General features: G+C 45.8%; 1 protein-coding gene and 1 non-coding gene across 5 annotated transcripts; one reads left to right on the plus strand and one right to left on the minus strand.

Annotated features, from left to right (window-relative positions):
- The first annotated feature begins 10769 nt into the window (after positions 1-10769).
- Positions 10770-19778, plus strand: LOC125525876 (beta-galactosidase 11-like). 4 transcript variants are annotated; one of them, XM_048690883.1, is made up of 13 exons: positions 10770-11101; positions 12243-12420; positions 12568-13526; positions 15247-16203; positions 16302-16414; positions 16521-16587; positions 16942-17034; positions 17136-17279; positions 17377-17471; positions 17552-17657; positions 17772-18059; positions 18146-18501; positions 18590-19778. In XM_048690883.1, exons 4-13 carry the CDS (start codon positions 15919-15921, stop codon positions 19644-19646), a joined length of 2604 nt encoding a protein of 867 aa, XP_048546840.1. In that variant the 5' UTR covers positions 10770-11101; positions 12243-12420; positions 12568-13526; positions 15247-15918; the 3' UTR covers positions 19647-19778. The 4 variants fall into 4 exon arrangements, with proteins under 4 accessions (XP_048546840.1, XP_048546841.1, XP_048546839.1 ...); XM_048690884.1 differs by having other exon boundaries at positions 12568-13422; XM_048690885.1 differs by having other exon boundaries at positions 10771-11101; positions 12568-16203; positions 17772-17856; positions 17941-18059.
- Positions 19779-19922: 144 nt separating this feature from the next.
- On the minus strand, positions 19923-19994 carry TRNAP-UGG. The gene has a single exon. It is a non-coding gene; the product is annotated as a tRNA-Pro (tRNA).
- Between the last annotated feature and the right edge of the window lie 1927 nt (positions 19995-21921).

Here is a 21921-nt window from a genome sequence, read left to right on the forward strand (position 1 = left end):
TATGCTGAAAACTTGAATGCTGGCTTGACATAGTTACAACAATAAGAGCAAATAGAGTTTGTAAAAAATTTTCTTTCTTTCTTTCAGTTTGTCAACTGAATTGCTTGAGGACAAGCAAGGGTTTAAGCTTGGTGGAGTTGATACGTCTCCGTCGTATCTACTTTTCCAAACACTTTTGCCCTTGTTTTGGACTCTAACTTGTATGATTTGAATGGAACTAACCCGGACTGACGCTGTTTTCAACAGAATTACCATGGTGTTGTTTTATGTGCAGAAAACAAATATTCTCAGAATGACCTAAAACTCCACGGAACATCTTAGAAAAAACAATAAAAAATCCTCGCCAAAGATGAAGACCAGGGGCCCACACCCTTCTCACGACAGTGGGGGGCGCGCCCCCCCTAGGGCGCGCCCCCTACCTCGTGGGCCCCCTGGAAACCCTCCGACGCCAACTCCAACTCTATATATTTGCTTTCGGAGAGAAAAAATCAGAGAGAAGAAATCATCATGTTTTACGATACGGAGCCGCCGCCAAGCCCTAAAACCTCTCGGGAGGGCTGATCTGGAGTTCGTTCGGGGCTCCGGAGAGGGGGATTCATCGCCGTCGTCATCATCAACCATCCTCCATCACCAATTTCATGATGCTCACCGCCGTGCGTGAGTAATTGCATCGTAGGCTTGCTGGACGGTGATGGGTTGGATGAGATTTATCATGTAATCTAGTTAGTTTTGTTAGGGTTTGATCCCTAGTATCCATTATGTTCTGAGATTGATGTTGCTATGACTTTTCTATGCTTAATGCTTTTCACTAGGGCCCGAGTGCCATGATTTCAGATCTGAACCTATTATGTTTTCATGAATATATGTGAGTTCTTGATCCTATCTTGCAAGTCTATAGTCACCTACTATGTGTTATGATCCGGCAACTCCGAAGTGACAATAATCGGGACCACTCCCGGTGATGACCATAGTTTGAGGAGTTCATGTATTCACTATGTGCTAATGCTTTGTTCCGGTTCTCTATTAAAAGGAGGCCTTAATATCCCTTAGTTTCCAATAGGACCCCGCTGCCATGGGAGGGTAGGACAAAAGATGTCATGCAAGTTCTTTTCCATAAGCATGTATGACTATATACGGAATACATGCCTACATTACATTGATGAATTGGAGCTAGTTCCGTGTCACCCTATGTTATGACTGTTACATGATGAACCGCATCCGGCATAATTATCCATCACTGATCCGGTGCCTATGAGTTTTCCATATGCTGGTTCTCGCTTATTTTACTTTCCCGCTGCTACTGTTACAATCACTACAAAATACCAAAAACATTACTTTTGTTGTCTTTACTTTTGTTGCCGCTACCGCCACTATCGTATTACTTTGCTACTAAACACTTTGCTGCAGATACTAAGTTTCCAGGTGTGGTTGAATTGACAACTCAGCTGCTAATACTTGAGAATATTCTTTGGCTCCCCTTGTGTCGAATCAATAAATTTGGGTTGAATACTTTACCCTCGAAAGCTGTTGCGATCCCCTATACTTGTGGGTTATCAAGCACGAGACAGAGCGGTGGGTGAGGCATAACGAGGAAGCTCTTTCGAAGGAGATGTCTCCTGATTACTTACATGTGAGGCAGGAAGGAGGCCAGGATAATTGGCCATGATGGGAACTTCTGTACCATCATAGCTCGCCTGGTAGAAGACTCCCTCTTTGAGTTCTAAAAATATGTCCGGATCCTCTTCAAATCCGGGATCGAGGTCCCGGTTATGGTCCTCCGGTTGTGGAGCGGGACTATAAATCTCCGCGATAGCCTTTCGCCATTCCTATTAAGAATGGACGAGTAAATGTCAATTAAACATGGCTCAGGGAAAAGATTGAGTAAGGAGGTGGGATTAAAACTCACCTAGCTAGGAGGATTGTACATGGAGAATCCCTCTCGGCGCTTGAGATGAGTAAACTCCTCTTTCTCCCCTTTATACAGATCGACCAATATTGTGGCCAGGGCAGCAGGGGTATCCAGTCCCTTCCGTCCGCAGCGCAAGGCGTCATATTCCCCGTTGTGGTGCCACATGGGGAGCCCTCTGAATTGGAGTGGCCGAACACCTCACATTATGGAAGTTGCCATTACCTCGATTATTGATAATCCGGACTGGGCAAGTGTCCTTATCCTGCCCATTAACTGTTGAACCTCTGTGTTGTCTTCCTCCTCGAGGCTCCGAGGATGCCAGCTGTGGCGTTTCCTCAATGGAGCGCTGGAAAATTTGGGAAGGCCCATTCGGACTCGGTCGGGGAGAGCGACATGTTCAATATAAAACCACTCCGAGGACCACTCCGAGGATGCCTTCTTCGGTGTGGCGGACAAGTATCCGGTCCCAGCTATGCGCCATATCTCGGCGCCGCCCACCTCGAATATGGATCCCTTTTGGGAACGAGGGACGAGTTAGAAAAGTTTCCTCCATAAATCAAAATGGGCCTCGGAGCCCAGGAATAGCTCGCAAAGAGCGACGAAACCCGCGATATGCAGGATGGAGGCTGGAGTGAGGTTGTGCAGTTGGAGGCCGTAGTACTCTAGTAGACCTCGGAGGAAAGGGTGGATTGGAAACCCGACGCCTCTTATTAAGAAGGATACAAAGCACACCCGCTCCCCCCTGGTTGGATTAGGGAGATTTTCCGCTAGGGCTTCGCCTGTACAGGACGTTAATTCTGCCCGAACGGGGACTAGATCTGCGGGGGGAAGGAATCCCTGCATTTGAAGCTTACTCAGCTGGTCATGGGATACTGAACATTTCTCCCAATCGCCTTTTTCGGAGCCATGGGGCAGGAGGAAGAACTGGGAACGCTAGCCATGTTGGAATGGTTCCTCCTAGCAAGCTCTAAGGATTTTCCGCCTGGTGTGAGATGGCATCTGAGATCCAATCCACTTAAATATAAACCTTTCTTACATGGCCAGGGTGTTATGTGCAAAAATACTCCGACCTTTCGTGTTCGCTCGACACGTGGAAGACGAAGTGATGGAGGCACAATAGACAATGGGTACGACATTAAATGGAAAGCTGAGTATAACTCTTCAGATCAGACGCTTTGAAGTATTCGGAGGAAGAACCCGCCTTAAAATGCCGAAGACTATCAGCATGCCGGACACATCTTCATTGAAGCCTAGTTCGGGGGCTACTGAGGGAGTCCTGGAAGGGGTCCTCGGGCGTCCGGCCTATGTGACGTGGGCCGGACTGATGGACCGTGAAGATACAAGACCGAAGACTTCCTTCCGTGTTCGTATGGGACTCTCCTTTGCGTGGAAGGCAAGCTTGGTGTTCGGATATGAAGATTCCTTCCTGTGTAAACCGACTTTGTACAACCCTAGGCCCCTCCGGTGTCTATATAAACCGGAGGGTTTAGTCCATAGAGGTAATCACAATCATACAGGCTAGACATCTAGGGTTTAGCCATTACGATCTCGTGGTAGATCAACTCTTGCAATCCTCATATTCATCAAGGTCAATCAAGCAGGAAGTAGGGTATTACGTCCATCAAGAGGGCCCGAACCTGGGTAAACATCATGTCCCCTGTCTCCTGTTACCATCGACCCTAGACGCACAGTTCGGGACCCCTACCCGAGATCCGCCGGTTTTGACACCGACACCCCCTCGTCCTTTATTTATATGCATACATTCCAGGATCACGACAGAGCACATCTCGACCCCCTCCTTGACAATCCACGTGAGCCTTCCGCTTCTCTCCCGGGTCCAACCCAGAGAGTTCTAACCATGCACTACAAAAAAACACTTTCGTGATGATACATGTTTGTCACAGTAGGTCATGTTTTCTGTCATGCATGTACATCCATGACGATTTTATGACAAAATCAAGATAGTCATACTTGTGTTGTCGTAGAAGTGTTCCATGACAATACTGAAATTATCATCATAGAAGTGTCCACTTCCATGATGATAAATGGCGCGTCATGGAAGTGTTTTCATCAAGGGTAACCGACACGTGGCATCCATAAGCTATTAGGTCCAGTTTTGGATCTAATAACCCGTTAACACCAACGGCCAATGGTGATTTTCCACGTGTAAAACTCTCATTGGCCGAAGGAACCATGTGTCAGCTCCCCATTGGGATAGATGTCATCCAGCGAATGGACGGGACGTGCCTATGATACGTAGACACATGGCTCAGCCTAACAGTGACCCATTTAGGTAAAAAGGCCGGTCCCTTTGACTTGGTCAAAGGGTAGCGGGACGGCCCACGGAAAGCATATTAACGGTCTGTTCGCATATAGCCCAGTTACAACCTAATTTTTAGGCAAATTTACAGCCTGCTAACTCACGACCCGTTATGGCCTATACGAATTAGGCCCAACAACGTCATGTGGATCGTCCAATATGATTCCAGTCCGTTGTGACTTCTGGCCCATGTATGGCCCATGATGTCTTCCAGCCCATATGAGGCCCTTTGTAACTTTAGGCCCTTTAACGACCCGTGATGAAACTGGCCCATAATGAACAATATATCACTTATACCCATTAACAACCCATTATCCAGTTGGGCCATTTCTAGCTTGTGTTATCTTCGGTCTTCTACGGGCCCATTTATTCTTGGGACAATTGCATCTTTGCCCCTAGTTGGTTCCCACCCCCGGGTTTTGCCCTTACTTTTCGGACATGCTTAGTTTTGCTCTTAGTTTTTCCCCGCCGTTAGCTCGAATGCCCTTCTGCCACAGCTCCGCTTGGTCAGCGCCGTTTGACCGTGACGGGTCGACGTTTTGGACACCGGTTGCCCCTGGGCCTTCCTTATAGGTGGGTCCACATAGAGTAGATAGTGTAGTTGCCATTTACCCTCCCCCTCCCTCTGTCTTATCCCAGCCCCGAACCCTAGATCGGCGATGACAAAGGCGACCCAAACCCTAGCACTTGGCAGCGACGCGGGCTCCCATAGAAACCGTAGCCTCGATGCCGTGAAGTCCTCATTGCCGGATCTACATCGCGCGACGGTGATGGTGGAGACACGCTCTTCGCGCGGCGGTGGTGGCGGCAACGACAATGCCATGAGGAGTGGCTGCACGACAGATTCAAGGCAGGAGATCCCGGCAGGGTAAGTTTCTAGATCCAGTACTTACTCATCTGTTTCCATGATTAGAAAGGTGCATTCCATGACTTCGGTTGTGTTCACAATCGTAGGATGGATCCATCGCGTGCGTTCTTTCTGACAATTAGAATGGAGACCACTCTTTTAGCAAAGGGTGGTACTAAGGGACATGATACAAGCTTCAGTTTCCCTCTAGTGGTGGACTGCACAAGCTCTTTCAATGATTTTAGGTCTGCAATCTATAGGAAATATCCTTGGGGTATGCATGATGTAGTTGAGTTCAGATTCTGGGATGTAGAGAAAGCTAGTTGGAATCCTCTACAGTGTGATGGTGAGTTAGGTGTAATGTTTGCTACATATGTTGATTCCAAAACTGCAAATGTTGAAACTACTGTAATTCAGAGATGTAGAGCAGAAGCAGCAACTACAGCAGCAAAGCCCCCTGCCTCTAAAGCAACAAATAAAACACATGCAGCAGGAAGTACTTCTAGGAGCAGGTGACTGCTATAGACAAGGAGAAGAGGGAGTGGAGATACCCTGTGGATGTAGATAAAAGAACATGCAGTTGCAGAAAGTGGCAAGTTACAGGCCAGCCATGCATACATGCTTTATTCTTCACAACATCATTGAGAGGGGAAGCTAAAGAAATAGACCAGTATGTGCACAAGTACTTCTCAGTTGAAATGTTTAAAAACATATGCTGAGAACCTGCCTGCACTTGAAGGAAAACAACATTGGGATATTGTAGACCCTGGTTTCAAACTAAGTCCACCTGTACAGAACAAAGCTGCACCTGGCAGGCCAAGGAAGACAAGAATTAAGCCAGCAAGTGAAGGAAAAGGACTTGGTCCTAGGAAGAGAAAATGCAAGAGGTGTGGTGGCTTGGGTCACTTACAAAAAACCTGCAAAAAAGCCATTGATCCAACATTTGGTGAAGAAGATGCACACTGGGGAGCTGACAATGCTGAAGAAGACCCTCCTAACCAAAATGCAGACCTACATGATGAACAACAAGAAGAAGAGGAGCCATACAGTGAAGATGAAGCTCCAGTGCAGCCTGCAGGTGCAGATGATGCTCCAGTGCAGCCTGCAGGTGCAGATGATGCTCAAGTAGCGCCCCATAGTGAAACAAATGAGGCAGCAACACAAGCTTCCACAGTTGCAGATGAAGTTCAAAGGTAATATTATTCCTCTTTGATTTATTTATGTGCTTCTACCTGCAAATATCTCTTGTACTGTTACTAACCAACTATTTCTTCCCTATTTGTTAGCACACCAAGGAAGAACTATAAGAAGGAAGTAGAGAGAGGAGCATCTCCAATGGCTATCAGTAAGAATAGGAAGCTTAACACTTCTACAACTCCAGAAGAAGAACCTTGCTCAGTTACTGGCAGCAATGTAGATGCAAGAGTTGCTGCATGTGAAGAGCAAGTTCTCCCTCTAGTTGTTCCCCAAATCCCTGTGAAACTGACTAGGAGCAGGGCTAGGGAGATGACAATCCTAGCTAGCAACACAAGGAGCAAGAAGGCCAAATCTGGAAAATGAGTACTAATGTGCTGTGCAAGTTTGAAACTGTTAGATTTCTTGTAATGTGTTCTTTTGGTTGCAGCAAGATTGGTTGTGAACTATGTTCTTTTGGTTGTTGAAGAATATCAAATGTTGCTTGTGAACTATGTCTAGTTGCAGCAAGATTGGTTGTGAACTATGTTCTTTTGGTTGTTGAAGAATATCAAATGCTACTTATGTTCCAGCAAGATTCATGTTACATATTTCTTTTCACAATACATGCATTCGCAAATTGTTGGGTCCAGAAAGCTTCATAACATAACAACTGCTAGGTTCATACAACTTCATATGTTCATTACAGCTTCATAGCATAGAAAGTGCATTTGAGCTACATAGATCATAAACTAATGTGCATTCTGTGCACAGACAACCATTGAGATTGCTAGAAAACAAATGAAAATGCTAGCAAACAACATTGTCCCTATGCGCATCATTTCTTTCATTTTCTTCAACTCCTTGTTCAATGCATGATTCTTCTTCGCAAGATCAATTGCTCTCTTCTCGAGATGGTGACTTTTGATCCATCTATGTTCGATCACTCAGTGCAGTTCTTCAAAGGCACGACCAACACGTTTTGGAGGTGGTGGGTCAACCCAAACTACCCATTCACATTCATCTGGCAACTGAATCAATAAATTTGACTAAAATTATCATTGAAAGTTAAATCAGAAAATGGAAACAAAAATACAATGCAAATGAAATCATACATCGAGAGGGCAACCCAAAAAACGATGTCCAGTGCTTGCGCCTCCCCAGGCGACACGACGAGCCGGGATTAGCCGGTGCCCCGGACAACGATGCTTCGAGCGCGGCTCCAAGCCACAGCACGTCAAGTCTGCCAAGTAGAACTCAGAGCTGTGCTGAACAATGCCTACCCCATCCACCTAAATCAGGCCAAGATCCGGAAATTAACCCCCAAATCTAGCAAACCCTAGAAAAGCAGGGGACTAGATGAGCTATAAAACCTGTTCGGCTGCCGGCGACGAATTCTCCGACGAGATGGCCGACGTCGCCATGGTCCTTCCCGCCTCTCCCCACACCGCGATGTCACACCTTTCCTCCTAGCCGCTTCTCTATTTTCTTGTGCAGCGGGAGCTAGAAGACGACTAAACGGGAGGGGGTATCAAACCCAGGGGCAAATGTGTCCAAAATGTCGAGCCGTCACGGTCAAACGGCGCTGACCAAGTGGAGCTGTGACAGAAGGGCATTCGAGCTGACGGAGGGGAAAAACTAAGGGCAAAACTGAGCATGCCCGAAAAGTAAGGGCAAAACCCAGGGGTGGGAACCAACTAGGGGCAAGAATGGAATTGGCCCTTTATTCTTGGGCTCATTTCCAGCACTCGATTAGTTACGGTCCATTACTGGGCTGTTTCGCTGATGGCCAAATTCTGTCCGTGGTTACAGTCCGTCCATTTGTGGCTCATTAATCCATTGGCTCGTTTTTTTAGCGTCATCTAATACGGTCCATTAACGACCCGTTATGCCCATCGATAGAATTAAGCCCGTTATACATACCGGCATATTAACGACCCATTATGGTCAGAACCAAAAACAGATGATTCCCATTTTAGCCCGTTTACGGCCCATATTGCGGTCCGTTATTGGTACACGAATAGTACGGCCCATATTTGGCCAATCGATCATACTGCCCATAGAAGGTCCATTGATCCTACGGCCTGTAGCAGGTCCATGGATCCTATGGCCCGAAGACCAATACTACAGTAGGTAGTGGGGCCATGGTTACAACGGTCCGTATGTGGCCCATGGTTATTGTGGCCTAGTTCTCAAACAAAAAAGGTTACTAGCAATCCGCGGAAAAAGAACTGTAGTGATTACAAGCAAACAAATAAAGAAGACAATAAGAAAAAAAGCAAGCAACTTATGCTAGGCTATTACATCTATTACACATATTACATCCACTGAGCATTAAAGCCCGCCATTAGTGCAAATATAGGAAATAAAACAACATATTACATACACTAGGCGTCTAAATTGACCACCAGTACAAATAAATGCGGCAGCAAAACAAGTACATTATATTAAGAACAAAAAGACTACAAAACTTTCTACAGGCGGCTAATGATTTCTTTGTAAACTATGTTTATGGTCTTCAAAGTAGAGCAACTATTACCGTACTCAATTAAGAGCTTAACCACTTGTGGGAGGTAACCCGTGATACAACCATGGACAACTTCCTCTCATCAAAACTATCTGTAGACATGGATATGGAGTCAATGTACACACATAGTGTCATGTCGTAGAATATGTTGATAGAGATGGTTATATTAGCCAACCTAAGAACAATGTACAGAGCCATGTTAATCTAGAGCAGAAGAGCAGTAATAATACTAACATTTTCGTCCTGGCTCGATCTTATCAAAAATCTCATGTTTTTACATAACATACATGGACTGCATGGCCTTCCAAAACCTATATGCTGACACACTGTTTGCCCCTATGTGTTTCTTACATAACATACATGGACTGCATGGCCTTCCAAAACCTATATGCTGACACATTGTTTGCCCTATTTTTCTTCACTTCCAGAAATCGCAAATTGTAAATATAGCAAAAAGAAACAATGTAATGTTAACAGCATATGTATAATGTAGAATAATTTGTTTTATTGGCCTACACAATACAATCACATGTTATCACTGGATATGCAAGTCAGTGGACAATTTTAACTACAGTGTAGTGCCAGTAAGCATATTCAGGGACTTCAGTGTTCAGACCGTCCCGTTTCAAAGAAAATGTAACTATTGTTACAGAGAAAGTTAATGCAAAGTGTGAGCCTGCATAATTTAATTTGCAAGAAAGTTGAACGACGGTGAAAAAGTTATGGACTTAAGATACTATTTTTTTTACGAATCCTCGTGAGAGGGCCAGAAGCTCAGGCATTGCATTATAGAAGAAGAGAGATAATCCAGTTTATAAGAAAAACCAGATCGAAAAACCTAATAGAGTGACTCGTTTATGAAGAAAACCAGACCAATAGCCGCATAAGCGACGAAGCCTCGCCGACCACACGACCCAAGGCTACAATCGCAACAAACACACGAATCCAACGCCGGAGCCGCCGTTCCGACATCCCCGCCCGCATGCGAGCCACAACGCCGCACGACTCAAGCGCCTTGTAGCCCTTGCTACCCGAGATGATCGCCCGCAGACCACGAACGCCGTGCCAAACATCCGGGGCCGCTGCCCTGACTTCCAGTCAGACCGACTCCTTATATCGCGTCGACCGAGCCAACGAACTCACTACCCCCGCAGCACCATGTCGCCGCCCATGCCAAGCAAAGCAGCGGACCTACCCCATAGGCCCGTCGTTGCATGGCCATCCGAGGCCGCCGCCTCGGCGTACATCCACCGTCGGGAGCGCTCCGACTTCCACTACCTCGGCATCCCACCAGAAACACAATAGGCACAAGCGCCACTATCCCAGAAGAATTCTTCGTCTTTTCACTTTGGCCAGAAGCCCAGAAGGGAGAGCGGATCTGTTTTTATTTCATCGAAAAGTTCCATCGATCATTTTTATAGGACGGTAGTGGACACTGAGCGAATCAATGGGATTAAACAAGGAGTAGTACATAGCATATCATGTCTTCCTCTCCTCTCCTACTCACAAGTGTAACATGCATGCATACAGATGAATTATATAAAAAGCCAAAAAGATCACGGTGAACTATATATCCCAGACTTGAGTTTGAATTAAAAGCTTAAACCAACATATTAGAATAACACCTCATCTTGGCACCAAGGATTTTAGACATGATGTATGCAGCACAAATCCTCTCCTGAGAAGAAAATTTAGAAGGAAACAATGACCAGTAAATTTTAAAAACACTGTTACTCTCTCTGTTCACTTTTGTAAGACCTTTTAAACATTTAAGACAGCACCTAAAACAATTCAATTTCAGCTGTCTTAAACGACTTACAAAAATGAATAGAGGGAGTACTATTTTTCAGTTGTCTGTTTTTGAATTCGTCTTGGGTCATTTTCTGTCCGTCCGATCCACACGCATCTCCGCGCGTCTTACGACCTCAGTCTCGCGTGAACCGGGTCTTTTTTTTTGTGTTGTGTTGGGCTTTCGGGTTCGCGAATTTCCATTGTCTTTTGAATTTCTAATTCAGTCGGTGGGGCGGCGGCCTTTGTCTTAGCTGGGGAAGGGATTGGAAGGGGTTGGCCGAGGCGGCGGAGGGAACGGGGAGCTCCTCGCCGCTCGCCGGTGATTAGCGGCAGGTCGGCCAGGCGAAGACGGCGCCCGGCGAGTCACCCCACAAGCGGGGTTTGTTCGCGGGAGGCGTGCTTCACAGGGAGGGCCGCAGGCAAGAGAGGTGTTGGTCTGGAGAGGAGCTCGGCCGTAGCTACCCCTTCGTGCTCGCCACCAGCAAGCGCCGTCGATGGGTGATGTAGTATTCGCCGGAGCCGGTGGGGCGCAAGGTATACTCCCGTCTCCCTGTTGTCCTCGCTCTGTCCAATTTTTGTTGTTCTCTGTGATCTGCCTCTTTATGTGTTTGACTCAGTTCATCGTCGTGGTCGCCGGGCATAGAGCCATGTCGCAGGGGTTGTTCAGCTAGCTGGTTTTTGGGTAGGAACGTTTTGTGATAGCTTAGTTCACCTCTGCGATTTGGAGTGCTTCATCAGAAACGATCCTGAATATTTTGCAGCCACCTATGCGCGTGTGTCACTCTGTCCCCAAATTTCATCCCCAAATCCGCCTCGTTGTTTTTGGTACTAGATTATTTCACTTCAGTGAATGAGAGCTACTTTTTGGTACTAAATTATTTCAGTTTTAAGCATGTTCTGTACATTATTCAGCTTATTAAGTAATTCCTTCATCATGGAGATGGTTTTGCTTCTCAGGCCCGAGTTTTGGGAGCAAGTTCACAATTATTTTTGGTGTGTTTTTTTCACATTAAAACGAACGGACCTGAATTTTTCCCGTTACCTGTTATGTATTGGCTATTATAATTTTTCAGTATGTTCTGGTGATCATGTTTTGCATTGTAGTGCCTCCAATTCAGGTTTGTTCGAAGTCACTTTCTTCAGGGGCCAACAGTAAAAAATCAGAGCACCCCTGAATTAGTTTCTCTGAACACACCTGAAGAAATCAACATCTACCAGGAGACGGGTCGGCTAGGTTGCGCGCCAGTTGTGAAAGATCGATGTGCCTCGAAGATGGGAGGGCCTATTTTTTGTTTAGTTCTTTCTTGCAATGGATATAGTTCAAAATGAAGTTCAACTGCAGCAAACTCCAATTCATATTTTTGAACTACAATGCCTAAAAATCACTTATCCAATCAGGGAGGTTAGACAACTTGTCAGGTTGTAGTAGTTTTTGTTCACAGTTCATATCATCTCCTCTTTTTTCTTTCTATATCATGCAACAGTTTTTAGTTTGTTAGTTCTTTTTTTAGGTGCCTGTTGATTTTTACACATCTGTTTTTTCAATAATATTTTCATGGGGGGCTGTTCTTGACCTGTGTTTTGGACATCTGATCTTTTGTCATGGCTATTTTTTGTTTTCATATTCGTTTCATTCTTGATTTTGCTTTCTGTAACATAACCTTAATTTTCGCAGAGATGATTGTGGATTTTTCCCAAAGAAGATAATGGAGATATGGGAACCAGCCTTGGATCCGCGGAAGCATTTCTCACAGGATGATATCCAGAATATAAGGATTCAATATATGAATCAACTATTCTTTTGGAAGAAAAACACCGCAGACAAGAGGCTTGTCACTGATTTCAACCTACAGGTTTTTCTTCCTTAATTTTTATTCATTTTCACTTATATATATATATATATATATATTTAAAGTTGTTTTGCATTTTTCATTATTTTTGTGATTTTAACTGTTGTCTTACTTTCTCTATGTGATTCTCCTCTCTTTTCTTTTCTACAGGGTGATTTCGTCGACAATCCTGCATGATAGCTTTGGTTTCTCTATGTATTTTGGGCCTGTTGGACGTATATCAAGAGAAAGAGAGTTCGCCTACTTTTTTTCCGATGTCTCACAAAGAACTTTTTTTTAACACCACAAAGAACATTGTTAGTGGAGGGGGATAGGGGGGAGTTTTGTCTTGGACGTACAAACACCTCACGCCCGTTGTAAATGGGGGAGTTTTGTCTTGGATGTGCAGACACCTCATGCCTGTTGTAAATGGGGAAGTTTTGTCTTGGATCTACAGACAAGCCCTTTTTTGTGCCATGCGCGTGCGTTGAACAGCGATGACGGCATGGTTGTTGCCGGATATGTCAATTCTATTTTTGTTTGTTCGCGTTATATTGACTTTTTTAGCAGTAGTGCTTTCTGAATTTAGTGCTCATGGATCATTGACTGTTTGGCTGGCCAGGGAGGAGCTATGTTTTTCTTCATAGCATTTTTCTGTTTCTCCTGTTTTTTGTTCAACTTTTGCACGACGCCATCTTTTTTTTGTTCTTTTGGTAACATAGGCTCTTACAGGTTAAGCTACAAGCCAAGCAGTAACAAAAGCAAACAAATTCTGCATATGCCCATCAGTTTTCAATCGCCCGTGCAAGCATTTTTTGTTTTGGTTCAGCATAGATACCAACAATTTTTTCTCTTCTTTTTTCAAGTTTTCCCATTCAACATTTCTCGAAAAAAATTGTAAACCTTTCTGTCAATCTTTTTTGCTTTATCTTTTTTCTGAAGTTTATACAATGACTGATAAAATAGTATCTTTTGTTACTTTTTTTTCATTCTTGCAGGTACAAGCAAAGAAAATCAGAGTTGCAGGTCAGGAGCTTTTTCATTTTCATCATTTTCATTTTGAAGCTGGATATTTTCTCGAGGATGCTGCTGCATTCTCTCACTGCTGCAGTTGCAAACCGACATCAGTAGTTAAGTTCCTGGCGATGATGTCTTAGCTTTTCTTCCTCTCAACGTTCTGTTGCCCTGCATATAAGTTCCACATCTTTTGTCCTTTTTTCCGATTTTATTTTATTCTTTCCACCCTACCTCAAGTCTTGGTGTGTTGGTTGACGTGTCGGTGTTTTCCAATACTTGAGCCACCCCTGTTTGTGGTAAATGTACCAGAGCTTCACCCTCATTACCTGCTTGACCGATGTCACTAACATACGAGCACGACTCCTGCCCCTGCACACGAGTTTGCACAAAGTTTATCTCATTTTTTCCCTTAGCATGTGTTTTTTTTTTGTTTTTAAAAATCAATTTTAAATGTTCCGCGCACCTGGGCATTGATGCTGTGAGAGCCTCTATTTAGGTCAATATAACCCCGCAACAGCGCAACATAAGAGAAGTTTGGCTTTTTCATCATCGTCAATATTTCTGTCGGTTTCCAGACGTAATTTGCAAGGCATAAAAAATAAGCAAAAAATAAGAAGCATTTTTTTCATCCATTTTTTGCACCTGCATGAATATAGTTTCTTGGCTTCCAAGGCATTGATCCTGGATATCCTCATTCCCACTGTCATTCACCTACAAAATTCAGTCTCTTGTAAATACAATATGAACTCAAAAACAAATATGTGAGCAACAAGCATCAAGCATGGAAATTGCAGATCATGTCTCTTTTGAGTCTTCTTTCTTCAGTCTTTAGGAAGTGTTTGTTTCTTCAGTCTTTAGGAAGTGTTTGTTTCTTCAGTCTTCTTTTCTCTGCCTTCAGTCCTTCACTTTCCAGTGTTTCTTGAGTCATCTTACTATTCAACCACCATTCTGTCTTGTTTATTCAACCCTCTTTTCTCTCTATCTCTAGTTCTTCAGTTTTCCGTCTCTTTAGAATCTTTGTTTCAGTGTTTCTGTAGTCTAGTCTTCAGTTTTCAGTACCTTTATATAATTTTGTTTCAGTCATTAGTGTTTCTTTTATTCTTTTAGTTTTCATTACCTATTAATCTGACCTCAGCTCAATCTCTTTAATCAGTACTCGTGCTAGTATTTCCTTAGTCTGTGAGCCTGCATCATTGTTCAGTCACACTAAATTTTGTCAATTTTCTATAGTTAATAATTCAGTTATCAGTTTCTTTTAAATTTTTGTCAATTGTGATCCTTCCTCACCTAAGTTCTTCAGTTTGTTTCTTAGTCTATGAGCTTGCATCATTGTTCAGTCTATCAGTCTATAAGTCCCTAGTGCTTACTCACTCTGTCATTTTCCAGTAAGTCCCTGCTCATTTTCTAGCTTTTTTCTGTACCTGTAGGGGTTGGTGTCATTTTCTTCAGTTATGTTACTAGTTTCAGTGTTGGGTGTCGTTTTCTTCAGTTTTGTGTGTTACCAGTTACCACATAGGTAGGTTAGTTAGTATTCATTGTTCATTCTTAATTTAGTATTCATTGTTTCGATCGTAAGCCCAACACAGCCTACAAGCACTAAGATTTAGTTATGCTTGTCTAGACGGTTTTCTTATTTATGAGTGTTCAGACCTTCAGTTGCTCCAGTCCATGTTAAGTCTTCTCAAATAAAGCTCTCAATCATAGTTTCTAGTTTGTCAAGAAATCCCAGCTAGTTTAGCAAGTTTGTTCATACAGTTTTCAGTTTATCTGCATTTTGTCATTTCACTACTTTAGCCTCATATTTATTTCTTCACGTCATTTTTTCGAGATCAGATCCATGCTGGAAATGGGTCGAATGGGGCGTCAGTGGTATCGAATCCCACCATGATCAGATACATGCTTTTGAAGCTCAGAGATACAACTCTCAGAGCAAGATAATATTTTATGGATCTGCGCCAACAAGCCTACCGACACCTGTGTCGCTTCCAACGGCTCTAGCAGCCAAGGAATGGCCTGTTTTGCGGGGCCGGGATTTAAGATAGAGCTTCTAGAAGATCGCTATTCCAGTGATCGGAGGCGATGGTCATAGCAAAGCACGTCCGGAGCTCCTCCACGCAGTGTCTTCCGTCGCCGGCTCAAGGTGGAAGTCGTAGCACCGGCGGAGGTGACCGTGACGGCGTGACGATGCCCGTTCAAGGCTACTGAAGCACGGCATGCAACAACCCCGCCGCAAACAATGCCGATCCACGGCTGATCCAGTCAGAAAAAAACCCGCCCCGCCTAAAACCACCACCAAGAAGCTCCGCACCCGCACACGCGCGGGCCGCCGAGGCCAACCGTTTCGTGGGTGATGCTGATGCGTGGACGGACGGAGGGCATGGCGCGCGCGCATGTCGCTCCCTGCGCTCCCGCGCGGCCACAGCGCCATCCCTTTAAACTCAACGCCTCCCTCCTATTTTAGGACTAGCGGGAGCGCGAACTTGTGGCCCCTAGCTTCCACGCACCATGTCCCTCCTCCACGTCCGGCTCGCCGCCGCGGCGATCGCCGTCGTCGCGCTCGTGGCCGGCGGGGACGCCTACCAGCTCACCAAACCAGGCACCGTCATCTCGTACGACCGCCGCTCGCTCATGGTGGACGGACAGAGGGACATCTTCTTCTCCGGCTCCATCCACTATCCACGCAGCCCTTTCCACGAGTGGCCCGACCTCATCGCCAGGGCCAAGGAAGGCGGCCTCAACGTCATCGAGTCCTACGTCTTCTGGAACGTCCATGAACCCGAGATGGGCGTGGTAACTGTCACGCACTCCCCATCTCATTCATCTCATCGTATACCTACGTACCTGCTCATCGTCCATTCCTCCTTGGATCCATCCACGGTCGATTTCAGTACAACTTCGAGGGGAGGTACGACATGATCAAGTTCTTCAAGCTGATCCAGGAGCATGAGATGTACGCCATGGTCCGTATCGGGCCCTTTGTCCAGGCGGAGTGGAACCATGGGTTTGTTCGTCTCTTTGCTTCACATCTCAATCTCATCGTGTATTGCTCGATTTCTGGCTCATCTGCATTCACGGTCTCCGTTTAATCTGTGATTTTCCTCTTCCAGAGGGCTGCCTTACTGGCTCCGGGAGGTCCCCGACATCATATTCCGCACAGACAATGAGCCTTTCAAGGTGATCAATCACACCATCAAACCACACAGAATTATTAGTTGCGGACATACCAAACTACTCCCTCCGTTCCTAAATATTTGTCTCTCTAGAGATTTCAAATGGTCACCACATACGGATGTATATAGACATATTTCAAAGTGTAGATTCACTCATTTTGCTCCGTATGTAGTCACCATTTAAAACCTCTAAAAAGACAAATATTTAGGAACGGAGGGAGTAGATGCATTTCTTTTCCTTTCTCAACGGTAAAACTAGATGCATTTCGAGAAAGAAAAAAGCTCTACGTAAATTTTGCTACATACAGAAATAATTGAAACGGCGTCCTCACCTTGGTTTTTCTATTTACATATGCAGAAGCTCATGCAGAAGTTTGTCACTCTCGTAGTGAACAAGCTCAAGGAGGCCAAGCTCTTCGCATCACAAGGAGGCCCTATCATTCTAGCGCAGGTACTGCATGCATATCTTGACCCTTTTTCTTCCTGCTGAATACTTATACCTATCATGTATGCTTTCTCAAATGAAATGCACCCTGCATTGAAAAAAAATAGATCGAGAATGAGTACCAGCACATGGAAGCGGCGTTCAAAGAAAACGGCACCAGGTACATCGAATGGGCAGCTAAGATGGCCATCAGCACCGACATCGGGGTGCCATGGATCATGTGCAAGCAGACTAAAGCTCCAGCGGACGTGGTAATTTATTAGCATGATCTGACATGTTTAAGTTTCTTTTACCATGATATAATTTATTAACCATGCTTAAGCCATAATCTTGTTTTTCCCTCTCTAGATTCCTACCTGCAACGGTAGGCACTGCGGAGATACATGGCCAGGTCCAGTTGACAAGAACAAACCCCTGTTATGGACCGAGAACTGGACTGCTCAGTGAGTTCAGTTATCAATTTCACCTTGTCCATCAAGGAGAGACTGTCGGGTGCTGAATTGTTTTTTGTTGGCGTTTGCAGATACAGAGTATTCGGTGATCCTCCGTCTCAGAGATCTGCCGAGGACATTGCGTTTGCCGTGGCGCGGTTCTTCTCGGTGGGGGGCAGCATGGTGAACTACTACATGGTACCGTCCAGTAACCAACCAACCAACCAACCAACCTGTTGTTGACATGGCGTTAGGATGAAACTAGAGTATATTTCTGACAGAATCACACGGTTGCCTTGCCTGTGTGGACAGTACCACGGAGGAACAAACTTTGGAAGAACGGGTGCCTCTTTCGTGATGCCGAGATACTACGACGAGGCGCCTCTGGACGAATTCGGTAAAGCAGAGACAGATGAATCCTCTCAAACTCTGAATATGCTTAACTATGTTGATTCATGGATGAACGTTTTGGTTGGTCCAGGAATGTTCAAAGAGCCCAAGTGGGGCCATCTGAAGGACCTGCACCATGCTTTGAGGTTGTGCAAGAACGCTCTCCTCTTTGGGACCCCCTCCACGCAGCCATTGGGCAAACTCTACGAGGTTCTTCTCTTCAGTTCTCTTGTTGCTATCTTGTTATGATCGCCGATTGACCTGACCGGTATGGTATGGTATGGTATGGTATGCAGGCGCGGGTGTTCGAGATCCCGGAGCAGAAGGTGTGCGTGGCGTTCCTGTCCAACCACAACACCAAGGAGGACGGGACGGTGACGTTCCGCGGGCAGAAGTACTTCGTGCCCCGGCGGTCTGTCAGCATCCTGGGCGACTGCAAGACGGTGGTGTTCAGCACGCAATACGTGAACGCGCAGCACAACCAGCGCACCTTCCACTTCACGGACCAGACGGTGCAGAACAATGTGTGGGAGATGTACACGGAGGGGGACCAGGTGCCCACCTACAAGTTCAGCACCGACCGGAGCGAGAAGCCCCTCGAGGCCTACAACATGACCAAGGACAAGACCGACTACCTCTGGTACACAACCAGGTACGTCTCTCCTCTACGTATTACTATAGTATCTTGCGAATGCGAATGCCAATGCCAATGTTTTGCTGGTTTGTACGGTGGGTGGCAGCTTCCTGCTGGACCCTGAGGACCTGCCGTCCAGGCTAGACATCAAGCCGGTGCTGGAGGCGAGCAGCCATGGGCACGCCATGGTGGCGTTCGTCAACAAGAAGTTAGTCGGCTGCGGCCATGGCACAAAGATGAACAAGGCCTTCAGCCTGGAGAAGCCCATCGATGTCAAGGTCGGCATCAACCACATCTCCATCCTGTCCAGCACGCTGGGGTTGCAGGACAGCGGGTCCTACCTGGAGCGCCGGCAGGCCGGCGTGCACTCGGTCACCATCCAGGGCCTCAACACGGGGACGCTGGACCTCACCAGCAACGGGTGGGGTCACATCGTGGGCCTGGACGGCGAGCGCAAGCAGGCTTTCACGGAAAAGGGCGGCGAGGTGCAGTGGCAACCCGCGGTGTTCGACAAGCCGCTCACGTGGTACCGGCGGCGCTTCGACATGCCCAGCGGGGAGGACCCCGTGGTGATCGACATGAACCCGATGGGCAAGGGCATCCTGTTCGTCAACGGCGAAGGGCTGGGGCGATACTGGAGCTCGTACAAGCACGCGCTGGGGCGGCCGTCGCAGTACCTGTACCACGTGCCGCGGTGCTTCCTGAAGCCGACGGGGAACGTGCTGACCATCTTCGAGGAGGAAGGCGGGCGGCCGGACGCCATCATGATCCTGACGGTGAAGCGCGACAACATCTGCAGCTTCATCTCGGAGACCAACCCCGGGCACGTGCGGTCGTGGGAGACCAAGGACAGCCAGCTGACGATGGTGGCGGACGACCTGAAGCCGCGGGCGGTGCTGACGTGCCCGGAGAAGAAGATGATCCAGCAGGTGGTGTTCGCCAGCTACGGGAACCCGCTGGGGATCTGCGGCAACTACACGTTTGGCAACTGCCACACGCCCAAGGCCAAGGAGATTGTGGAGAAGGCGTGCGTGGGGAAGAGGAGCTGCGTGCTGGCCGTGTCGCACGAGGTGTACGGCGGGGACCTCAACTGCCCGGGCACCACGGCCACGCTGGCCGTGCAGGCAAAGTGCTCCAAGAGGCAGAGGACCGCCGAGCAATAAGTAACCTAAGCTCACATATGTACTGCTATGTAGATGATCTCATCACCTTGACCTTTTTGCCTTTTTCATGCTTGTTGTTTGGGATACATGTTGTACTCAGGTTGTTGATTCCTGTGAATTGTTCTAGGAGTAGATGGAGCGCTGAGATGAGAAGCAACATGGATGGAAATCAATCGATCCATTTGATTTGCTGAATAATTTTCTCTTCTCAAGCTGAAAATAATAATCTTCTTGGTGATTTCCTTCCCCTGATGCCCGGGGAAACAAAAAAATATTGGGGCGTTGCGAGAATCGAACTCGCGACCTCTCGCACCCAAAGCGAGAATCATACCACTAGACCAAACGCCCTGATTGAAATTCGGTGTCATTGAAAACTATATATTTCGTTCTTTCTCGATGAACGGACGATGAGAGAAGAGATGAAGGGGAATTCTTTGGCTCCATTCTCCCAAACTTTAACCCTCATTCGTTTGACAATCCTAGCTAGCCTTGTGCCACAAGAATGCTATACTAACCGAAGAGCCATTTTGTTTTGCAGATAGACGGAAGCAAAATCCTATTTTGTTAGAAACAAATTTGGTTACCAATATAATCGTTACAACTAAAACTAACCAGTTGGCATGAAAACATTATCGATGCAATATCAGTTCGTCAGTCCAACAAAAAAAATCAGTTTGTTAGAATGAAAACTTTGGGCACAAGTTATAAAAGAAGTCATTGTCTCCAAAGCAAATTCTCAAGTTGGTGGGAATAAGTTCAAGTATTGTAAACAAAACAATGGTTATTAAACTGAATATTTTTACCCAGGTTAACTCTCCAAGGAGATAAAACCCTACACCTTGCTTGTGTTTTATTACGTTGGAATGTGTACAGGGTACATGTAAACGACCAAGAGATTTTTGAGATATATCTACGAGCCTAGCAAACTGGGGGAGGTCCTTGGGTACATGAATCCTAGTCCGTTTCGTACAGAGAGGTAGATCCTTCCACAAAACTCTCGGTTTATTGAATATTTCTAGGGTGATAAGCCTTTACTCATGAATGATTGCATATTGAGGTGAATTTTTTCCATGTACGTTTTATGTGAGAGGGAATTTAAGCATCACACTTGGCTTTTGCATAACTAAGTTGCACACAGCCAAAAAATTCCCTCTCACATAAACGAAAAATAAAAAGGCGAAATAGAAAGAAACATTTGAAGTCCGTATAATGCCTACAATGGAGGGGGGGGGGGGAATCCTAAGAACATTTTGCTATCCCTCACCGTAGCCTTCAATCGTGTACACACCTCTGTAAACAGGTCTTGATTCTCCACGTGTTATAGAGAGGACCATAAACTAAGAGTCCTGGTACATCTGTAGATAACCTGCATAAGAGAAGTACTTTCCATGTACAGTTGTGTCTTGAGGTGACATATTTACATGTTAAAAAATAGCTTAGTGGAGATCATCTATTTAGTTGTATATATGACTCCTTACGGTTAATTAGTGAAAAGAGACGGGATGTCTGGAAAGATAGAAATTGCTCCATCTTAAATGACACGAGAATTACATATATACCGTAATTTCTCGCCTAACTTTTGAAGATATCATGTGGAGGGCTTTAGCTTTTAGACCTAGAGTTAACCAGAACCATGAGTAATTGGCATGCAGTCTAGCTGAACCTAGAGAGGTTCCAGCTTATCCCATTTCCCAAGCATGTCACCATGTACATATTTTCCTCCTTTCAATAATAAAGTTTCATCCCCGTCAGTTGCTAAAAGAAATGATTGAGTGAGTAGTGAACCACGATAATCCAGATTTGTGACGGGCTTTTACAGGCTCCTCCAACTAATCTTACTCTCCCCCAAATTCTCAACCGGGATGGGCCCCAACCTCCCCCAAACTCTAATCTATTGGCCCATAATTAGTTACTCTGTAACCTCTGACGCCCTCGATTTGACCGTACACTAATCAGACACGCAAATGTGTACGATCAAGATCAACAACTCACGGGAAGATATCACAACACAACTCTAGACACAAATTAAAATAATACAAGCTTTATATTACAAGCCAGGGGCCTCGAGGGATCGAATACATAAGCTCGAATACACAAGAGTCAGCGGAAGCAATAATATCTGAGTACAGACATAAGTTAAACAAGTTTGCCTTAAGAAGGCTAGTACAAACTAGGATACAGAACGAAAGAGGCGCAGCCCTCCTGCCTGGGATCCTCTTAAACTACTCCTAGTCGTCGTCAGCGGCCTGCACATAGTAGTAGGCACCTCCAGCGT

The sequence above is a fragment of the Triticum urartu genome, chromosome 7 (genome assembly GCF_003073215.2).
Source record: "Triticum urartu cultivar G1812 chromosome 7, Tu2.1, whole genome shotgun sequence".
NCBI classification, from domain to species: domain Eukaryota; kingdom Viridiplantae; phylum Streptophyta; class Magnoliopsida; order Poales; family Poaceae; genus Triticum; species Triticum urartu.